The following is a 23,501-nucleotide window of genomic DNA, read 5'->3' on the forward strand; positions in this document are numbered from 1 at the left end:
AAAGTTTCAGTGCAGCTAGACTTAAAACCCAGTCACTAACTTCAGTGATTGAATACAACATATTTAGGTCTAAAAAGTCAGTTCATATAGACACACTGAAGTGCTAAGTACTAAGTACAATTCCTATATGGTACCATTATAGTAAATAAAAGGGCTATTATGTATCACCCAAGGTCAACCCTATAACTAAATTCATTTATATATCTAAAATACACACCAATATACATATACCTGCTTACAAACACATAGGTAGCCATAAATAAAACTTTATTCTTTGATTTCATTTACAAGCTACCAAATATTATATATCATACACAGTGCTGAACACTTTAATGGCTTAGTCTTGGAAATTCCAGACTAAATGGAAAGCTGTTGATAAGGAAAATGGAGAGGCAATACTGCAATAAAAGGTGGCAAAAACATAGTTTTACCACAAGAAATCAATTGATTTATAATTATATATCGGTTCCAGATAAAACAAAGTCTGAATGCCATGCGATTCTCGGCTTTATTGTTTGCAGTCTGGTTAAGGTTGGCATAGTCGTTTTGTCTTTTGCAGTTATTAAAATAAAAAGTTAAAAACTCTAGCAGCAGCAGCAAGCAAATCCTGTGACAGGAAGATGGGGTAAGAAAAGAGTTTCTATAGTGTGTGAGAACTCTGGGCAGTTTATCTTCCATCAGCAGGAGTACGACTGAGGGACAGCATGATTCGGGCGAATCTCTCACAGAGTTCATGCGCGGAATAGGAAGGTAACTTTGGAGGCTCATGGAAACCTTTAATCTCGGTAGAACAATCAAGCAGTTTTGGCAGAAAATCCGTCAGCTTTTCTTGAAGGTTTGCTGCAAATACAAATAATTAAATCTATCTAAACATGAAGAAAAATTAAAAGACTTCCTACAATAGGTTTGTTATAGGAGAGGATTCATTTAAAAATGCATGAAATTTCTGCCATTTTGGGGATATATTTTTTTTTAAAGTTCATGGCACAGAAACGTGCACATATTAGCTTGTAAAGGAGGAAAATGGCAACAGTGTGAGCATGGACGTGCTACAGAACATGAAACAATGCCAAAATAAAAGAGCATCTTCTGCTGCTGCATCCCACCTCAGGGGCCTCCCCACTGTTCAAACTCACACTCCATCTCTTGCCCTAAGTACGAACACCATCGATTCCTCATATCTTCCACAGCAACGATGTCTTTCTCTTCCATTTCATCCACCAGCAACAAGGGCAAGAAAGGAACGATAAACTCATTCATAATAATCAAGCCATTGTTCACTTCTCGGTCTTCTCCAGACTCGAACATCTCTGCTGCTTGCTCATTTAATTTCTTAATAGAATGAGATAAGAGAACATATTTTACTGTTGAGACACTGCGCTAAAGACAATGTGCTAAATATGTTCTGACAGCAGTCCGAAATAGCAGTCGTCAGATATAATGTCATACACAAAAAGAAAGTTTTCAGGAAAACCTCTGCACATAACAAAGGTAACAGAAAAGAAGAAATTCACATCTTCCCATAATTTCACTAAAAACTGCAAAGACAATACTTCACATTAAAATTAATCTAAACCAAATAGTTCTAAGAGAAAAAATTTAATCAAAAGTCCACTTAAAAATTCTTTTCTTACACTCAATTCATATTACAAACCTAGAGAGGCTTTATTCATTATTTTTAATAATAAAAACAATTAATACATAATTATTTACTAGGCATTGGTAAAATGGAAGGAAGAGATGCCAAAGTCAATAGTGAGATCAATGTAGTCCAAGTTTAGGGGAATTTGTGATTTCAAAGAGGAAGGACAGTTAATACAGTATATATCAATAAAGTGTTCTACATCTCTAAAATTCAATTTAAGTAGAGTAAAATGTTTTGAAAGTGACTTATAAAAACCTGCATTGAAAATGCTATTTTAGAGAATTTGAGATGTTTGAGGAAAAACTACCAGTCTCTAGCAACAAATAATAGTCAGCATGTTCAATGAAATTTTGATACCATGCAAACTAAGTTCAACATGATTTATGCCTCAGTAAACGAAGTGTTTGTTGTACAGAATATCATTCTTCATTATCCAGCAATAAAGGGAACTGGTAATCTAAATATAGAATCTGGAAATACAATGAAAGCAATCATCTCTCATTAAAAAAACCACTTCATACAGATATACTATAATTCTTATCCTGACAGTATTTATAGTCAATTACTTATGTGAAAACTGGAGACTGTGTCCAGCAGAGGTCCAATGTAAACACATTACGTTCACTCACCAGTAAACACTCCCTTCTGTAATGCGAGATCAACTCTCCATCATGCCCTCTGTAGGGGCCCTTTGACAAGAGCTCTTTGTTATTCTGATAAGCACAGATAAGGAACAGCAAGGAGTCTATATAACTTAAAATAAACACATGATATTAGTATTTCATAATTATAAAACTATCTACAATCATAAAATACTGGGAGGCCAGAGGTTGCAGTCAGAGGCAAGCACTCTGAGCTCTCCACCCTCTCTATTCCCCCACCCACATCCATGAAGGCACCCAGTTCTCTATCTGACCTTACTTGGAGACTGTCTCTAGGCTCTGATGCCTGACTTATCTTTGATGGGACCCTGGACACAGTTCTCTGAAGCAGCTTTCCCCCTGCTACCCATTTGGTAATTAAGTACTATACTAGGAACATTACAATAGAACCATGATTTCACGGATGATAACTAAGACTTGTACTAAGATCTTTATTAGGAGTGTGCTGTCTAATGCAAACTAGGTGATTCCCTAATAAGTGTCCCCCCAATCCTATATATTCCCTATACTCTGGAATAAAGTTGAGCAGATTCTCTGAAGCTGTCTCCTGGAGAGTTGTCTCTGTCATGCTCACAGGACTACAAAGCTCTCTCTCATTGCTTCTGTCCCTTGTTCTCAATAGGCCATCAGGAAAAATGGAATCCCACAAAGTACATATTTAAATGTCTATTCTCCACGACATTAAAAAGTTACAATGCATCAAGTTCACCAACACACTTTCTTAACAAAAGCAAAAGCCAAAGGCAAGACGGATCTCTGAAAAGTAGAACAAAACAAGAACTAAAAAAAAAAAAAAAAAAAAAAAAAAAAAAAAAAAAAAAAAAAAAAAAAAAAAAAAAAAAAAAAAAAAAAAAAAATGGGAGACAGGCTTCAGCTGAAATTCAAAAGTTCCTTCTGTTGTTTTTAGTATGCTGGGGTTTTGATGTTGTCCACTCATAACCAAAATTTAAGACTGATGTGAAAGCACAATAATCAATGTGTTTAACACAATATTTTCCTGTGGAAAGATTAGTTTTTCTTTATACTTACAAGTATCATTTTTCTAGAGCAATGTCTATGTAAGTAATGTTTTCTTTATGTATACATATAAAGTATAAAAGAGAAAATGCTCACAGGAGATGGTGGGTGTGCAGAAAATAGGAAACATACAATTTGGGGATTTACTTGCTAGGGAATTTACTGGGACAAATTAGGAACTAAAGAGTAAGGGTAGAACAGAGGAGCAAGAATGGGGTGGGATAACACCAACACCTTTAGAAAAAGACATAAAAAGGTATACTACTTAGTTTCCATATATACAAGCATTTATACATGCATACATACATACATACATACAAATAAACATGCATGCATACGCACACATGATTCTTCAAAGTGTTATCCTAGAGCAGGGCAACCATGCCTCTACTAGACACCGGAAGAGGATAAATGAACTGAGTTCCTGGTATGAGTTATTTCTTTTGGAATTGTTGACCAGTGAGGTTTCCACAGAACCTCAAACATTCCAGGCTGGACTGCTTTGGGTTATATTCCCAAACTTGCTGGCAAGACCCTATTGCTGAAGACAGCATAACCACAACTGACCTGGCAAGCCAGGCCTATCAGTGCAATAGTGGCACATTATGGGAATAACTAATCACTTTTTGATAGGAATGACGTATCTGTCTGGCTAAGAATCTATGGCTAGATAAGTTGTAGGCACTTGGCAAGCATTGTACTATAAAGAGTAAGTACTAGTCATAAGTGGCTTGAAGAATGTGGCCAGGACTCCTAAGAAACTGAACACACACACACACACACACACACACACTACATATATATAGTTATAGACAACTTGTCAATCACACTTCGTAACACCAGGTTGAACAGCTACATTCTCAAAATAAATGGCAACTTGCCATTAAAAGCACACCATAAACTTCCTACAGTTTATTAACACAAACAAGAGAAACAGGTCAGTTATCATTTTGCTTGTCTGACATAAGACAATGCATTGAAAATAAAGCATACATAGATCTAAACTACATGATAAGTAAAAAAAAGACAAGATCTCCTGAGTAAATTGGGAGTATGGGGACCTTGTGGGAGGGTTGAAGGGGAGGGGAGAGGCAGGGAGGGGAGCAGAGAAAAAATGAAGAGCTCAATAAAAATAAAAAAAAATAATTAAAAAGGAAAGAAAACAGCTTATTAAAAATAATTAGTTAATAAGTTGTTACTAAGGTAGAAATAAATATAGGGAGAAATGAGTACAAACTATCAAAGAAGAGAAATGACAAGTACAAGAAGTATTTTTTATTAATAGTTAAAATAAGGGCATGGATTTGGGTGGGAGAGAAAGTGTGGAGAGTGTGCAGGAGGGGAATTCATAATAACAATATATCATATTTGGTGAGGGAGAATTGTCTATATTCTACCAATCATGTTTTAAATAAATGCTGATTGGCCAGGCAGGAAGTATATGAGAACAGAATTCTGGGAAGGAGGAAGCCCATTCCTCTCAATCCTGCCCAGACCACAAAAGAAGCAAGATGTGACCTACCCCACTGAAAAAGGTACTGAGCCATGTGGCTAACATATATAAAAATATGGGTTAATATAAGCTACAAGAGCTAATAAGAAGCCTGAGCGAATGGGCCAATCAGTTTATAATCTTATGGAGACCTCTGTGTGATTTTCTTTGGGACTTGCCAGCTGTGGGAACTGGGCTGGACAGAAACCCAGACAAGCCCCACCCTTCATGTTACACATATTAAAAAAAACTTTTCAATTATAAATGAAAATAGTTAAAATAACAATTTCATAGCTATATAAATTGAAATCATTACAAATTATCTTCAATTTAAAATGTATTATTTAGAAGTTTCTACAGACAAACTTGTTTCTTTGTGAGTATGCAAAGGAATTAAACCTTGGGCCTTGTACATTATAAATAGCATGCTATCACTGGATACCTTTCTATCACAGATGCTCTTTTTATGGTACCTGGGGGGTCAGATAAAAATACAAGTATTACCTGTGATTTACATCAACAAGAAGAAAAAGGAGTATAACAATCACTAATGAAACAATAGTTTTTAGGAAATTTAACCAGTAATACATGCTGGACTATCAGCTCTTTTCCTCCCCAAATTTTAAGGATGGGTTTCATAAAAATTTTCAATTATAGTCCACTAGGCGTCAATGGACAAATCCAAACCCATGGTCACAAGAAATTATGGTTAACTTCAACCATGCTCAATTCAATGAGCCACAAAACAAATGAATAGACATGAATGCTTGAGAGAAATTGGTAGGAAGTAGCTGGAAAGGACAGGGAAGAAATGGGAGAGGATAGGAGTGGTAAATATATAATGTATTCATGTGTGAAACTGAAAATCAAATTTTAATTAAATTATTTAAAAAAGAAACTGAGAAAAACAAAAAAAATTAATGCCAACTTTTTTGGATAAGTTTTATTAAAAAGTATAGTATAAAAAAAGAAAATATATTTTATATGGAGGATACGTGATCTCATTGTATTAAATTTGTAATAATCTGTAATCTAAAATTGTTCCAAACTAAGACATTCATTAAAATGTATGCTTAAAATTTGCATTGGATGATAATCACAGAAAAGAATTAATAACAAGAACAAACCTTTTCCATATTTGTCCATCTGTCTTACCTTTCTCTCTGGAAATTTTCTAGCCCAATAATGAGATACATAGTTGTTTCTCTGAATTTCTTATAATCTTTATGCCACTCCTGTATATAACATATTAAAGATGAAAAGTAAAACTAAGGTAAGAATGTTCATAAAACAATGCACTGTTCTGATAGCTATGCAAATGAGGGGAAATAAAAAATTAATATTATAATAACTTAGGTAGTACACACTATTGTTTAGTAAAATAATAAATATAAAAATTTTAGGCATTTAGTCATGGATGAGAAATTAAGCAACGAAAATATATATTACCAGAAGATTAAGAATATAGGATAGAAAATAAAAAATAATAAAATTATAGGATAATCAAATTTTCATTTTCCCATAAAACATTCTTCAGTCCAATTTTTTTCTAATAAATTATTATAATAGTACAAAGTGGAATGGTTTATTCAGACAATTCTGTCCAGAGCACAAACCTGTTGCTTGATACAGAATTTTAGGAAAATAAACATCATAGTTCACTTATTTAATATTATTAAATATAGGGCAATTTTAAATGTGTTGTTGAGTACTCTATTTACCTGATATATGATGAAAATAAAGCCCCACTCCCAAAACACAATATTGAATTTGAAATCTAGGCCCTGGCAATGCTCAAGCACGTGTGGGCAGACAGTATATGGCGGTTTTTGTTGAACTTGTACATACTGGGTTTCATGGTCTAAGTTGATGAGAGCAACTGACCAGGTCTCTTCCTCAAACACAATAGTAGGGCATGGATACTCAGCGCCAAAAAAAAAAAAAAAAAAATAATAAAAAAAAACAGTTTTTAAAATGTTTAATAAATAATAGTTCAAAAAAACAAAGCATTCAGAATAGGGTTCATCTAAAAGGAAGTTCTGACAAGAACTGTAAATCTTTTCTGGGTACATCATGATGAGCAAAAGAGAGCAGAAATGTTCTCTACATTGTCCTTTACCAGAAACAGAATTTTGATTTGATACTATTAGCTGGTGTTCACAAACCGATACAGTTCCACAGATATGTTACCCACTTTGGAGCTGCCTTAGATCTCCACCAGCAAAGTCTCCTGAAAAGGAAGGAGCCTTTGCTGATGAGGCAGACGGTGTGTCAGTAACGGCCAGGACTGTAGTGTGACCACTTGCCAGCATGAACGCTGATCTAGAGGCATGTGGGTCAATGTTTGCTGATTTATTCTGTACTGAGACCAAACAAAAGCAAAAGAGTTGTGTAGAAGCTAAACAACGTGCCATTTAAATACCTATACAATTAAGACTTCAGTAGAAAAGAACATGATGTTTTAGAACAAAAATATAGTGATCCGATCTTTCAGAGTAGCCTGAGAAAAGGACTGCAGAATCAAAACACTTAAAAAGCAAGCCTCATGTGCATGGGAGAAGAGATGAACCAATTAAAAAGGCACAAATCAACAGTTAACATATAACAAAGTCATGGGCATGGGAAACATACTCTAAAATATCACTGGCTCCTGACTGTTATGTTCTGGTCACAACTCTCTGCTCAATACATTTCGCTTGCAGGTAAATAACTTTCTTTGACTTTCTGTTCACTTTGACTTTTAGACAGCTTAATACAACTTTCTCAGTTGAGGTGGACTTTAGAGATGGAGAGGATATCAATTTCATTCCTCAGAGTTACTAATAAAAGCATTCCAACCAATCAAAGACTTGCTTGCTATTTCTGAGATACATGCTCACATGGGATATTATCCCAAAGGTTTTATGAAGGCTGTGTCCTGATTTCTAGCAAAGTAAACGTTTTAGTCATTTTTAGGGTGTCTGGTTACATTGCTTTCTATCATATTATTAGGCTCCATAAAATAATCATATTATTAGGCTCCATAAAAATAAACTACTCAAAATTTTTCATATTAATTATATTTGGTCTATACTATGTTAATGAAAAATCAATACATTTACAATATCTAATATTTGAACTACCTCATGTGCATTTTTCAGTTTCTATTGTTTCCAAATAAGTTTTATAATTTTCTTCCCAGATTTTATGTACTTATCTTTCTAAATTTAATTTTAGGTGCTTCACAGTTTTGTACTACTAGAAACAATGCTATTTTAAAAATACATCTTATTTTTAATTGTTACTAGAACATGAGATAAAATTCAGTAGGTAGCAAGATTTCTGTTTCAAGGCTATAGTTTTTCAATCTGTACTGTTATTTCAATATCTACATAAAAATGTGTAAATAAAGATAACAATGTTTCTTCTTTTTCAGTCTTGTTTACTTTATTATATTAATATATTTTTATGGCCACAAAAGTAAATTTTTCATCATTCACAACCTTAAACATTTGCAATATTTTTAAGCGTTTTATTTTTGACACTGTTAGTAGATGAAAGGATGTTCTTAAAAGATGTGTACTTTCTCTGTTGCTACAATGAGTGATCACCTATTAAATATAAGGTAATTAGGTTCATATAGCAGGGAGTAATGGGAAGGACGCAAGAATAAAGGAACACTCACACTGTTGCTGGACTATAAAATAAAATAGGCAGCTGTTAAGGACATCAGTATTGAGCTTCCCCAGAAAATGTATAAAGCTACTGTGATACCCAGCCTTGCCACTCTGAGTAGCATACCCAAGGGATATGAGTTAGCACACCACAGAGACACCTGCCCTCCACGTTTTCTGCTGTGCTACTCATAAGACTGAAAATATCTATTAAGCCTAGGTGCCTATTAACCGATGGCTAAGAATGGGTAGCATATATGCATCTGCTTTTATTCAGTCATAACTGATGAATCAGTGAGGAACTAGATGGAACTGAGAATCATCATTTTAAACAAATTAAGCAGAACCCAGAAAAGACAAAAAAGCATCTTTTTCTCATAATCAAAATTTACATTTAAATATGCAATGATATATATATATATGTATATATATATTAAATACATGTGGAAACATAGTCATGTACATGTACATACAACAGAGTGAACATATTAGGGCTATTTAGGAAGGGAAGTGAAATGGTGTTGGAGAGATGGCTCAGTGGTTAAGAGCACTAGCTGCTCTTCCAGAGGTCCTGCCTTCAATTCCCAGCACCCACATGGCAGCTCGAAACTGTAACTGTAATCCCTTGCAAACTGATGTCCTCTTCTGGGTGCACACAAATATGCAGACAAATACCCATATACATAAATAAATCTTTTAAATAAAAAATTCAGAGTCAGGGAGAGGAATACGAGGGCTTGATGTGAGCATGGTAGACATAGTGGGATCCCAGTCAGGGCAAAACAGGAAAAACCCAAACATGTAAGGCCAGGAGACGGATGGACCAGAAAGGGTATGTGGAGACCAAATGGGAGTCCACAAAGGGCTATACACACAGTGAAACAGTATAATGAAACCATTGTCCTATCTTCTAATTAAAAAATGTAATAGAAATAAGTTTGTAAATAAGAATAGAGATTAATGAAAGATATACATAAAAGTAATTTTAATATAAATTTTAAAATAGTGTTAATTTAAAAAGCATAAATAAATACTAGAAGCTTGAACTGGGTCAATTAAAATATATATTCAAAATAATGTTAATCAAGGATTTTGTGCTCACAAAAATCTCATAAGCCATGACGTGTTGACGTGTGTGTGTGTATGCATACTCTCAGACAACAATGTCTCAGCATACCCAATTGAGATGACATAAAATGACTAAAATGAGTGTCTCGCCGGGCTGTGATGATGCACAGCTTTAATCCCAGCACTCGGGAGGCAGAAGGTGGTGGATCTCTGTGAGTTCGAGGCCAGCCTGGTCTATAGAGCTAGTGCCAGGACAGGCTCCAAAGCTCACAGTAAAATCCTGTCTCAAAAAAAAAAAAAAAAAAAACACAAACACACAAAGAAAATGACTGTCTAACATCTAACATGTATGATGAAGTAATGGGAAAGTAGAAACTACAGCAGCCTGTGTAGATAGAATGGCATCTAAGAAAGTAGGATGGTTCTGCTGGCCAAGTGCTATCCACTCCTCAAGTGCTCAAGTACACACCAGTAGTAAGACGGCCTGGGACTAAGAGCATGCACCACCACTTCTGGCTCTTTTTAATTCTTTAAAAAAAATGTATTTGTGTCTGTGTGTGTGCTGGCAGGGAGACGAGAAAGACATGTCTGCCAAGGTGTACATATAGAGGTCAGAGGAGCACTCTGTGCAGTTGACCCATGGTACCATAAGCTACTATCTGGATTAAGTCAGTCTTGTGTGGATATACCTGTCTTGTGTAAAAGAATGCCTAATATGCTTTTCATAAATCTTTGCCCTTTAACATTAATGTGACATATTAAATGTTTTAAACTAGAAAAATTCTCTATAAAAGTAATTGAAAAATTGATATAATACAAGAACATGGCATGTGAACATAAAAACCAAAGATTTTCTTTAAACATTTTGGTCTATAAGCAACTATATCAAAGTCATCTAAAATTATTTACTGAAGAATTTGTGTTAATTAATTAATTCTACAAATTTAAAATTTTAACTTTTATTTATCATCTATACAAGTCTGTGGTGATATTTTGTTTGCACTATAACAAATAAGTTATCAGAGTGTGGAACCAGCTACTAGTCAGCCATAGAGGCCAGGAAGTGGTGGCACACATCTTTAAACCCAGCACTCAGGGAAGAGGCTAAGGAATCTCTGTGAGTTCAAGGCCACTCTGGAGTACACAAGATTGATCCAGTCTAAAATAGAAACAGAACCACATGGTAGTGGCTCACACCTTTAATTCCAATATTTTCCAACACTAGGGAAGTGGAGACAGGAAGGGATATGGCTGAGTGGAGAGGGGAATATAAGGCAGGAGGAGACAGGAGCTCAGGTCATTCAGTCTGAAGACTTGGAGAGAAGGATACCCCCATTTGATAAGAGGGTTTCGCAGAGGTAAGACTGCTCTGCTTCTCTGATCTCTCAGCTTTCACCCCCTAATATCCGACTCTGGGTTTTCATTTTGAAGAACTAGAACTCATGCTACAAACACCCAGTCTGTGTTATGCTGAGATCAGTGAGGGCAACTAGAGGGCGGTATTTTCAAAGCACGCTACCTCATATTCCTCCAAGTTTACTTCTTCAGGTTTGATCATTTCCAGTTTGGCTTGGGCAACTTTCATTATGTTGTGACACCTTCAAATATAAGAAATACATTTCTAAATCAAAAACAAAATCCAGAAAAACTGTAAAAGTATGTTGCATAAAGCCAAACTACCAAACACATATAACAACAAAATCTCCACGAGTGTCAGTGTGGTAGCTCAACAGTTTGACCTAAGCAGGGTTCATCCCCCTCACAACTGCCCAGAGTGTCCTCTGACCTCCACACATGCACAATGGCAGGCATGTCTCTCTCCTCCCCCCTCCTGCCAATGCACATACAAACACAAAAGATTTTTTTTTAAGAATTAAAAAAGAGCCAGATGTGGTGGCACATGCCTTTAATTCCCTCACTAAGGAGTCAGAGTCAGGAAGATCTCTGTACATGTGAGGATAGCCTAGACTACAAGTGAGTTCCAAAAGGCAACCTGGGTTATATAGTGTCTCAAAGTAAAATAAAAAAATATTAACTTGAACCTTTGTACCTGGGGCCTATTTCTTTTCAATGAAATTCAGTTTAACTAGAAAACAGATTAATATTAACACGAGATATTTTGACAATTAGTTGTGGATGAACAATATTAACTATTTTCAATCTTATTTTATAGCAAAGAATTTTCAATGACTAGGCATTTCTCTCCAATGATTGTCACCTCCCAGCTTCCAGCAGCTATGGGAAGAGGGTTTCCTAAGATGAGGGCACTGTTGGCTTCGCACAGTGTGCTTAGAGCTTTTGCTACATCTGATGAATCATGAAAGCATGATGACAAAATTACCTGACCTAAAATCCGCACAGTAAAGATGTCGAAAAAAATCACATTTTTCTCTCATAGAAGTTATTTTTTTATTCATAATTTGTAATTATACAAATTACTTTTAACTCAAACTTTAAAATGGCATAGCTAGAGAATTTAAAGCAATGGCAAAGCAAATACTGAAATTAATGGAAGATGAGTTTTGTGTTAAACTTACTGTGTTTTTGTACATACATATAACTTACACTTGTGATTAGCAAAGCAAGACCGAAGCCAGAACAATAATAAAAGTATGAGCATGTGAATTAGATGCTTTATGCTGTTATATTACCTTTCATCAAAACTCAAATTCCTATCTCCAAATTGTTCGAGTAATGTTTTCTCAATGATTTTCTTTGGCGCTTGGTTCTGGATAAAATAGACCAGGACATGATGTAAACGGTAATCTGTTTCTGGTGGGGTATCTTCTTGAGCCAACTTAACCAATCTTGAATATTCCAATTTAATTGCCTAGAAAAGAAAACAAGAGCAAAGGGTTTTTTTTGTTTGTTTGGATCAATTATAATTTAAAGTTCTCCACAATTATAGCTGTATTTAAATGTTTGTTTTTACCTTTTCATGGGTAAGTAAGCTGGTATATATGAGTCCCCATAGCCCACACTTTAAAATTCTAAAAAATCAGCTACACAGGAACTTCCTTATCCCGCTATTTTACAAATTTCTTTGTTTCTGCACACAGAAGGGGTCAAACTGTGCCTCACTCTGATGTAGTTCACATTTTAAGATTCAGGTTTTGGGGTTCTCCACCGTGGTGCACCTGCTTCACTAGACTCCATTCCCAAGGAGAATGAGACCGTCCAGAACCTCCCAGGCTCTTTGAGTAGTAACTACTACAGCTGTTTTGCTAGCAGTCACACTAAGGCCCTGGAGTTCTAGTCACCTCAAATTAAAGGCTTCTTTACATCAACAGTATTCAAATTTTATTACTACAAAATTAATGATTCATATAAAAGTAATTATTATTATATATGCTATAGTATCACATGTTCCTCTAACCATAAAATACTTTAAAATTGAGAACAAATAACAGAAAATATTAATATATCTTTCAGCATACAAGCACAATCTAAAAGATATATAACTATAAATATGTGTAGACTAACATATCAAATACTGCTATATTGATCACATGAAGTCCACATAACTAAAATTAATTTTCAAAATATTCATTGATTTCCTGTTTATATTTAAATTCTAACTCTGCTAATCATAAAAATACTTTGCATTGCATGCAAGACATATTACAAAAAATTCATTCAATTAAAAATGGTTTATTAGTTCACTTTCTTTTTATGCATAACTTCCTCAAGTAATCCTATAATCTATGTTGCTCTATTTCAGAGGAAAAATAGCTATAAACATTTATTGAAATATTTTACCTATGTCATACAACACTTAAAAGGTTAGTCAGTAAATTCTATGCAACAAAACATTAAAAATAAAACAATATGCACAAAAGTTTATAGTCAACATGATAAAACTGGCTATGAAATAAATAGCCATAATGGAAGTAACGAGCTATTTATTTGGGATCAGTTTAATGACATAATCAAGAGACCATATTGAATATTTATATGAAAGCATAGATTTTGATAAATATATATAAATATATTCATCATAACTTGCAAGTACCATTTTGTAATAAAACATTTATGCATATAAGAACAAATGTAAAAAGTAAGATAAATATCAAACAAAATTATGAAACCTTATTAAATGTGATACAAAAAGATGACATATTGAAAAGTCATATCTGGTTCCTTTTTAAAATAATATAAGTATCAAACATAACTTCCAATTTCATCCTGAATTAACACATGAACATAAATACCATTCAGATTCTTTAAGGGTCCAAGGAAGGTGTAGCAATTAATTCTAAAAAGCAAAAAATCTAAGAAAATTTCATCAAATATTTCATTTAAAAACTCAAAAATTAGCAAATATTTTTCCTATAAAATGTCAGCTACATCAATGATTCATGAGGCAACATGATCATTGCTTTAAAGTACAGCAATAGAATACAGAGACATAATCAGTTTCAGTTACCAGGGAGAACTATTATATGATAAAAATGGCATTTTAAATCAGTATAAAATAAAAGATGTGTTACAAAATTGTTTTGGAAGTTTTAGAACTTTTCCTATTTGAAGAAAATTAAAATCCTATAACCTGAATTATGGTAAAAAACATGGAAGAAGAAGAATTAATGGTTTGTGTAATTACAGATTTCTTAGATCTATGAAAAAAGTGACATTAAAATTCATACCCAAAGAGAGTATAAAATACAAATTTTTAAACAGCAAAATACAACGAGCAAACTATTGAATAAATTATCTTATCCCACTTAACATGAACAAATAAAAATTCCTAGAATATAGAAAAATTGGACAAAGTCGCTAGGCATCATATCACATGCCTTTAATTCCAGCACTACAGAGGCAAGGAAAACAAATCTCTGTGCATTCAAGGCCAGCCTGTTCTACAAAGTGAGTTAGGGGACAGCTACTAGGGCTTTTATATAGAGAAACCCTGTCTCAATAAATCAAAAAAATAAATAGTTATCACAAATACCAGCAGGGAAGATATTTCTTCAAATGTACTGATGCTCAGGGAAATCAAATACGTTTTAATCAGGGATTGAACTTTATAATGCTCTATCATCAGACATTTGTAAACAAGCTAAAAACCATATGTGAAGGAGTATGACAGGTGCTTCACAGCATTTGAAATTTGCAGGTATTTTGACTTCGCAATTGTACTCAACTATATTTGTGTAAGTATTTAGTGATATAATGATGTTCACAACTGGACGTGACCCTAATATCCAGCAACAAAGCTCTCAGCCATAGCCTTTGATAACTAACAATTTCAATTAAACTTTTTATGACAGAAATTATCTAATGAGTTTTCTTAAATAAGTCATGTCACTTAATTTTTAAGATGTCTCAATGAAAACACTGGCTCTGATAATTTAATATAAAGTCCAAAGTTGCAGAATTAAGTGAGAAAACTTGGATTTAAAACCAGGCTCCTGATGACTGAGTCCTTGCAAGTATCAACTTCTTAAACCAGAATAGGAGTGAATTCTAAAAATGCTGAGATCCTGCTCCCATAGGCACCTCGTGTGTCACAACTGGACACATACTTGCATTTTCAGGTGTGGTGTTGACTAAGAAAATGTTTAAATGCATTTCTTTAATTCCAATAGAAAACAAAGAAAAAAAACCATGTGATGAATGTATGATATATGGCATGAATAACTGCCCATTATACTATGGGAAAATAAGGAAGAAGCAATGTAAAACCCTGCTTTAAGTTATAAATGTGTTGAGTACATTATAGAAAAACTTATAAACATATGAGTAAGTTTAAGTGAAAGTACCTATCTACCCAGAAAGAAACAGAGCAAACAGCTGGCCATTTGCCAGCTGAAGTTCATGTGCCAAGTGAAACAGCAAGTGAGAGAAACCGCTCATAGTTCACTTTTGGATGTGAGTATTAGTTGTTCAAATGTCACTTTCTCTAAGAAGCAGTCTAGATACTACCTCTGATCTTTATTGTATGTAAGTAATCTTTATTCACTTATTTTCTTCATCATACAAATTTCAATTATTAATGTTTGCTTCCCCACTAGAAAAAAGATTCATTCAGGAATAAATCAATCCATAACTACTAAAACTATATCCACTGGGCTAAAGGGCATGCCTTATAAATTGTTATATCAATCAAGAGTAGAACGGAAACACAGATAATGGTACAGCCATACTATGGAATACCAATGTGTCTACATATACGACACCCTACAAACTACAAGCACACTCAGCGACATAGAATTCTAAACATGTTTTAAATCCAGACACACTGAAAAGAGCCAGCAGCAAAGGCAGTACACAACACTAACACCAAGACTAACGTCAGGAGGCAATAGGTGCATTTGGTAGTGGGGCCTACAGGAAGGAGCATAGAGGTGATGCAGGAGCACCTCAGGAGTTCTACTTCTGAGTCTGATTGGGGTGACATGGGGTAACTTACTGCCACTATACTTTTAAGCATTCTTATAAGTTAAAAAAATACATTTTACAAATACAGAGTAAACAAAGGTATAGCACTGGTAATGGGAATGAAGGTGTAAAAGGGAGTAACTACATAATATCAACTTGCAATAATTACTGTGGAGCAATGATCCCCCACCAAGAACACTGTTCCATACTACAGAAGCCCATGTCATAAAACCCTGGAGATACTACCGTTACAGGTGCAGATAATAGTTTCCAAAGAGAATTTCTATGCCTTTCAAAGAAAATACAAGCTATTCCTAGATTAATAATTGTAATTTCACACCTTTGCCCCCAGTCTGCACATAACTTATAATAACCAGACTTTTACAACCGTCCTTTATATTTTATCTTTTTGACTTTAGTTTTTCTCATTGAAACAATTTTAAGCTGCCTTTCTTGGGAATCTTATGTTTAAACCATTTCACTTAAGGATTTTTCTATTTAAAATGGAAACCAACCCTACCACAAAAGGTCACGTTGAGAAGGAACCAGGCAGAATACCTTAGTCCCATCTGCCTGCCTACTAACTCTTTCACACTACATACAGATAATCCAAACTTTCTATAAATTCAACTCTAAAGGTTTTCTTGGCAATGTTCAAGATACAGAGAAGAACGCCATTCCCATTTTTAACACCTTCATAAATTAGTCACTGAAAAGAATAAAATATCCTCTGTATCATTCACAGAATAGAGGAAGATGGGAGCAGACATCATATGCCAATACCCTGCTTCCATCCCGGTAGCCTCCAGCTATCCTTACAAGTGAGGTTTGGACACAGAACTGGTGAGCGCTATCAGGGTGCAGCGGAGAGGACTCAGGGCAGGAGACACCTGCAGGAGATTCTAACTGCTAATACAGGCCACGAGCCTCGCATTATCTGGTGCCCAGCGTTTGGTTTTAGAACCACCCTGCACGCCCCCATCCCCTGGCTTGGCTGCCTGCCGCCAGCTCGGCTTGGCACAAGCCCTCCCTCAGCCGTTGCGCATTAGTGATGCCCTCTTATGACACTGAATGAAAGTGGTGCAAGGAAGAAATGTAAGCTAAAAACATTGACACCTAAAGTAATAATAAAAAGACATACGTAAAATTGATAAAAAAAAAAGAAGACTCTAGTAACTAGTAGAGAGAGGAGCCAATGACAAATACAGAAAACTACAACAAAAAAATTAAATACATGTGTGGAGGCAATTAAGGGGAAATGAAGGACAAAAGGGAGGTGTGGTGGTTGAAGGAAAATGGCCCCCAAAGGGAGTGGCACTATTAGGAGATGTGGCCTTGTTGGAGGAAGTGTGTCTCTGTTCAGGCAGGCTTCGAGGTCTCTTTTGCTCAGGCTTCTCTCAGTAGGACAGTCAGCTGATTTCCTGTTGCCTGAAAGATGTAGGGCTCTCAGCTATTACTCCCGCACAATGTCTGCCTGCAGGCTGCCATGCTCCCTGACATGATGATAATGGACTGAACCTCTGAAACTGTAAGCCAGCCACCCTAGTGAAATGTTTCCTCTATGAGAGTTGTTGATGGTGTCTCTTCCCAGCAATAGGAACCCTAAGACAGGATGGGATGGAAACACCATCTACAACTTAGGGCAACTGTAAAGAGCACAGGCAGCAACACTAGTGCAAATGCAGAAGGCATCTGAATGCCCTCTTCCTTCCTATTGTAGAAGGTTTTTAACCTTTTTGCACGAGGTCTTAAGAAACCAATAAATTTGTCCTGGGGCCAGTTTGACAAAAGGTTTACAATTTAACACTTCAAGTTGGATATTCAAAAAGCCTAACAAATATCCATAAAATTGATTAATTCCAACAAATTCAAAAGTACTTATTGAGAAGACAAATAAGTGACCTGCTTTTGTTCTTTACACAGGGCTGAAGAAAGCTAGCAGGCGGGTGGCTCTGAAGAACAGAGGAAGTGATGACAAAATTCAGAAAATAAAGGGACAGTCTGAGAATGTTAATGTCAAAAAAGATTAGATGCTGACTTTTTTTTTTTTTTTTTGAGACAGGGTTTCTTTCTGTAACAGCCCTGGATATCCCAAAACTTGCTTTGTAGACAAGGATGGCCATAAATTTACAGAGATCCACTTGCCTCTCTGCCTCCCATGTGCTGAGATTAAAGAAATACATTGCTACCACTCTAATGAAACTGACAGTCTTAATACTGACCCTTTTTAAATAGCCCTAAGACAGAGGAAGGGGAAATACACACAGAGAGAGAATCTTTGGTAAATTGTAAAAAATTAACACACCATAACACACCACACATGGTGTTCTTATCTTTCAAAAAAAAAAAAAGCTAAACAAACAAACAAAAAAACCTGAAAACTTTGGCAAGCTGACATACTGAAGGGGGAAGGTGTGAGATGGTGACTAAAATATTAAAAATTCACCAGTTGATAACAAGAAACTAAAAATAATAAATGAATTATTTTTAGAACCCATTAGAAAATCGATTTAGTATCAAATAGAAAACTTAAAGGAAACATTTTAAAGCTGACTGACCCATAATCTAAACTCAAAGAAAGAAATAAGTTATTACCAGAACCAATTATACAGTCCCTGTTACTGCTCTTCAATATCCTTAATCTCTTGATTAAATTACTAACAACAAATAAAACTCGGGTAAAATGTTCTGATTTTCTTGAATTATCTGCATTCAAAAAGAGAAAGAATCTTGGAATCTTACACACAAGCAGCTCCCAGATCACCACCAGGTTATTGTGCTTCAGAAGGAAAACAGAAATTTGTTTAAAGAAACAAGATGCTGTAAAACACTATATTTTTTGAAAATATGAAAATGTTAATAGTACCTTAAAGAACCCTGCTTCAGGACCACACCTGTCATACACACTCCTGGATTTACCTATCGCCATGATAATACCTTGCATACTGGGTGTCATCATGATCTGGCATAGAAATTGAAAGTAAGAATTTCTGAATTGTTAACAGTAACAAACAAAAATCTAAAACAAAGTAAAATGAATTATTTACATGCAACTTAAAAGGCCTTTGTTCTCTACTGTGGCAAGTCAAATGATGCATTTACAAGAGAGCAAATGTTTTCTGGTGTACAGTAAAGGATCATCCATCTGTACAGGGGCTCAGCTGACTAGCAAGATGCCTTTGTACAAGCTGCAAAAAGGCATCCTTTTGAAAGTTGAGAATTGTAGACAGGCACCCCCTTCTGGACAAATGAGAAAAATGAATGCTTCTCCAAAGGAACTGTTTAGGGAAAAGCAAAAGCTTTTGCTCAAGGATGGGTGAGCCACTGAAGAACTCCATTGGATCCATCTCCTGCTCCTGGGCTAAGCACCTCTGTATAACTGTACAACCTGCATATCTGCCCTCTATATATAGCTTATCTTAAAAGGTCTCAAGGCACATGCACTGCTAAGCAAGGATGACAAAAAAAAGTACATCAAAACATATAATTCTGGTAGCAACAGGCTTTCCCACCAGGTGGTGATTAGTGAGTGATGACAATTCTTTCATAAATGCCACAATTAGCTCACACTGAAAACAAGCAAGTAGGTGCATCATAATAAACTAGTACCTTTATTAAATTGTGTCAGTTTGGTTAATTTCCTAAAGCAAACATGGAACAATGTGACATAGTGCTATTAGTATTATATCCAATACTTGAGTATTGTTGTTATCAAAATGACTCATTCTTGGCTGTTTGCATTTAAAATACCTCTGAAGTTAACATGCTATAAATTTCTTACTGAAATTTAGAGACTAAGGTCATTACTTCGAACTTGCCCACACTTCCTCATAGTTTGATTCTGGATTATACACGAAGGGTTGCAATTTCCCCAGGGCTCACTGCCTGCTTACGCAAGTCCTTGTGCCAGTTACTGGCTTTTAAATCTAGTCCTTTAGTAGATATAATTTCTCATATAGGCAGAGTGATACCAATGCTTCAAAACACTTAAGAGTTTGATGATTTATTCTTAAATAGTTGTAAGTGAAACTCAGGAATACATTTTGGAGGAAAAAATGATATCTAGAAAAAATATTTAGCACACATCCAATTCTTTTCCATGATACAAACACTAAAAAGCTGTGGTATCCAACAAATCTCTCTTCCCTTAAATCACACCCACCTCCATATCTCTACTACCACTATTCAAAAACTTCTTATCTGTCCTCTCTCAAAATACAGAACAAAACCATTTTAAGAGTTTCAAGGGAAAAAGAATCAGAAAAGGAATGACAATAATCAGATGAACTAAACATCTCAATTTCCATTGGATTAAAGAGAACTTTATTATAAGAAACAAAAATGCCTGAAGGTTGTTGGGACAACTAAGTAGAGAGATAATCAGAAGACAAATTGGAAGATGGAGATGCCATTGAACAAAAAACATTCTAGGCACTCAGTAATGTCAACCAGCCATTGTATTTGCGGATACAGACGAGTCTAGGGCAGCAAAAATATCAATTATCTATCTTGCAATATGTTATGTAGGGCTTTCTGTTATGGTGGTGAGCAATAATGGGCAAAGTATAAAAGAAATTATACAAGTAAAACAGGTTAGGAAAATATCAATTATTTTTAAATGCAAAATGTTTATTATACAACTAAGTGAATATTACTGCAATCTGTCACCCTGTGAGTAAACTGAAGTTATTTCTGCATAACACAGTTTCAGAAACATACAATCATTCTTTTCATCTATTCTCTAAGCTTACTTCTGCCCTTATATTTAATTCCCAAGTTCTGTTAGTAACTGGCAAGGTTTGACAGCATAGGAGGCAAAGCTTTATATTATGCAGCAACAGACAGACGTTAAGTAGGTGGGTGCAGGCATGCCTGAGTGATGCCTAAGGTATCTGTACACATCAGCACAGAGTGAGTGCAAACGGTGCAGAACACTCCAATCAAGGTACCTCGTCATCATACCCTCCCTCCTTTGACTCAACCATAAGCTTCCCTACGTGAGGGATCGCCACCTCTACAACTTGCTGGCTAGAAGGTGGCTGGCTTGTGGCATTTTCAGGATTCTGCAGAAGAAAATCATTGGTATGCAGATTAGAAAAGACAACAATGGAAACACTCTCTTTACATGCACAGTTTTATAATCTCTTTTCAGATATCTGTATTTATGAGGTATAAAATGAAGCCACGTCAAGATAAACAGTAAAGGCAAATTTATTAATCAAATTATAATATAAAACTGTAGTCTTTCTCTTTGCACTCCAAATGCTTAAAGTAGCTTTTCACAAAGTATTTTAGATGTACAGTATTTAAAATAAAAAAGACCCAAGTTGTATTTAACAGTACTATTTAAAGCAAACAGCCCTCGTTACTCCCAAAAGACATTCTTGCTATTACGAAGAGAATGAGATTATGACCTCCTCTAAGCCCAGCAGTTTGCAAGGGCAAAGGTTTTACATAGTCCTGTGTAACTGACAGGTTATTACTAGTACATCTTATCGCTCAGTCAGCAGATATCAAGTGCTAAAAGTATTTAGGCTGCTTCAGTCATTGCCATCTGCACCAGAACTTTGTTTAGCAAAGATAAACATTAGTTCCAATACTAAATATGGATAACAATAACTAATTTTTATTTCTGTTTGAAATATAAGAGAATTTTAATGTATTAAATATTTTTCACCATTATTCAAATAGACTTTAACAATGAAAACACAAGTAATGGCTAAGGACAGTATTTCTTTTTTTAAAGAAAATGTTTCTTTAAAAAAAATTACTCTTATAAAGCATTTAGGGTGCTCTACTTATCTGAATTTTCATCATCTTGAAATACCCAGTTCTTTTGTCGTGATCATGAGCTAATATTTAAGTATCTAGTATTTAACACCTGCTAGTATTTTGGCAGATATTGTCAAAATCATTACATTATTCTATTAAATTACTTTGAATAATTAACATTGTAATAAATAAATTTAAACTAATAGTACTATCACACATATTTTGTAGAGATGTGTTTGTTCTAATTAGAAGTTGTTAATACTTCTAATATTTGAGAGATTGTGCCATGTCTCCATTTGCAAAAGTGAAATGCAAGCCAGAACGCTACAATCCATGTTGGAACCTCAGTGACGAATTGCTTATGAGTAAACCATCTAAAGTGATATCATTTTAAAGACAGAATGGAGCAGAAGAGATGGCTCAGCAGAAAAGAGCACATACTGTTCTTACAGAGAGACTAAGCTTGATTTCTAGCACCTGTGACTGGCAGCTCACGTTCACCTCTAACTTCAACTCAAAGGGACCCAACGTCCTTTGCTGGATTCTGTGGACACTGAACTCTTATGTGCACAAACCCACACACAGAGACTCACATACATAAAGCCTTTAAAAAATGGGAAATATAAACTTCAAGAAAGTACCTACATGGTCCCTGTAAAACAACTATGCGAGGAGGGAAATTTGAGTTAACAAAAACAAACCTTTGTTGTTACTGTTAAGTTTCATAAGCATAATGTTGGTAAGGATAAATTTTGGAAGAAAAGAGGTTTTAACTATATAAAACAGCTCAAACTGATTCAGAAGATTTTTCATATAAAGTAGCTGTGCGTACACTAAAGTAAACTAGATGTTTATTTTTAATTTTCTATTATATCAAATCTCATAGTGAATATTAAGAAAAATTAAACAAAGGCAACAAAATTAGAAGGTTCTCAGTTACCATGATAGAATTAATTAAAATAGCCCAAAACTCGCTGCCTGTATGATTTTTGTAAAACAATATTCTCATAGAAGGGAGTGATAAAATCTCAGAGGTATAGATTTTACTTCTGACTAGAAATACAATCCAGAATAAGCTGTCGTCAGGTTTCAGTTTTCTTTTTCCTAGTAAAACTGAAGCGAATGTAGAGTTAATGAGTATGCTTTGTTTTGTTTTGAGTGCAGGTATTACTTTTGGGCATTTATATGACACCCTCTTTAATATAATAATTAAATACAGACAGTCTATTTTAAGAAAACGTGTAAACTAGGCAGACACTTTATTATAATAGCCTATTTATAATAGTGTAAAAGTGGAAACAATATACAATGGAAGTGGGTAAGCATATGAAATTTCTACTATTCAGTGGTATAATATTCAGTAATTTTTTACTGAGCTTATAAGGTGAGAAAATATTTATCTTGTAAGTTTAGGTAAATAAAAGAGAGGCAAGACAGAAAACTTCATGCTGCAGCCATACTGAAAATTTCAAAACTAGTTAAAAATGAAAAGCAGAAAGGGTCCAGTTGACAGTGACGGACAACCGGCCAATCACTAAAACCAAGTTGCCATCAGCTTTCCACACTCTTACATATCCTAACGTGTTCAAGTAGAAATCAGAGCAATTCTCCTGAAAAGCAACTGGCCTGAACATGTGGAGACTGTCGATAGTGTCTGTGACTCTAAGTCCTATGGGAGTCAAGCCTGCTCTCCAGCTGGAACTTACGATGCTGTGCACTGGCGAGACACCTAGAGCTGACGTGAAGTGACCAGCACCCTGAGGCCTGCTATCAAAAGGAAACAAAATCAAATAAAGCCTCATGATAACTCG

General features: G+C 35.0%; 1 protein-coding gene across 4 annotated transcripts in view; it reads right to left on the bottom strand.

Annotated features, from left to right (window-relative positions):
• Window positions 1-250: 250 nt before the first annotated feature.
• The window catches only part of Usp25 (ubiquitin specific peptidase 25), a 102,900-nt gene continuing 79,649 nt past the window's right edge, over window positions 251-23,501 (bottom strand). For 2 of the 4 annotated variants that reach the window (XM_050148789.1, XM_050148788.1), the window contains 6 exons: window positions 12,189-12,367; window positions 11,057-11,135; window positions 5,972-6,051; window positions 2,275-2,398; window positions 1,137-1,332; window positions 251-840 (listed from right to left, as the gene is read on the bottom strand). In XM_050148789.1, the coding sequence (XP_050004746.1) occupies window positions 668-840; window positions 1,137-1,332; window positions 2,275-2,398; window positions 5,972-6,051; window positions 11,057-11,135; window positions 12,189-12,367 (831 nt within the window). In that variant the 3' untranslated portion in view covers window positions 251-667. Of the gene's footprint in view, window positions 841-1,136; window positions 1,333-2,274; window positions 2,399-5,971; window positions 6,052-11,056; window positions 11,136-12,188; window positions 12,368-18,733; window positions 18,881-20,867; window positions 20,982-23,501 lie in introns of those variants that run through there. The other 2 variants (XM_050148791.1, XM_050148790.1) reach the window with 2 other exon arrangements.

Source organism: Alexandromys fortis, unplaced genomic scaffold (assembly GCF_014885135.2).
Source record: "Alexandromys fortis isolate MF-2015 unplaced genomic scaffold, M_Fortis_MF-2015_v1.1 scaffold_4, whole genome shotgun sequence".
Classification (NCBI taxonomy): domain Eukaryota; kingdom Metazoa; phylum Chordata; class Mammalia; order Rodentia; family Cricetidae; genus Alexandromys; species Alexandromys fortis.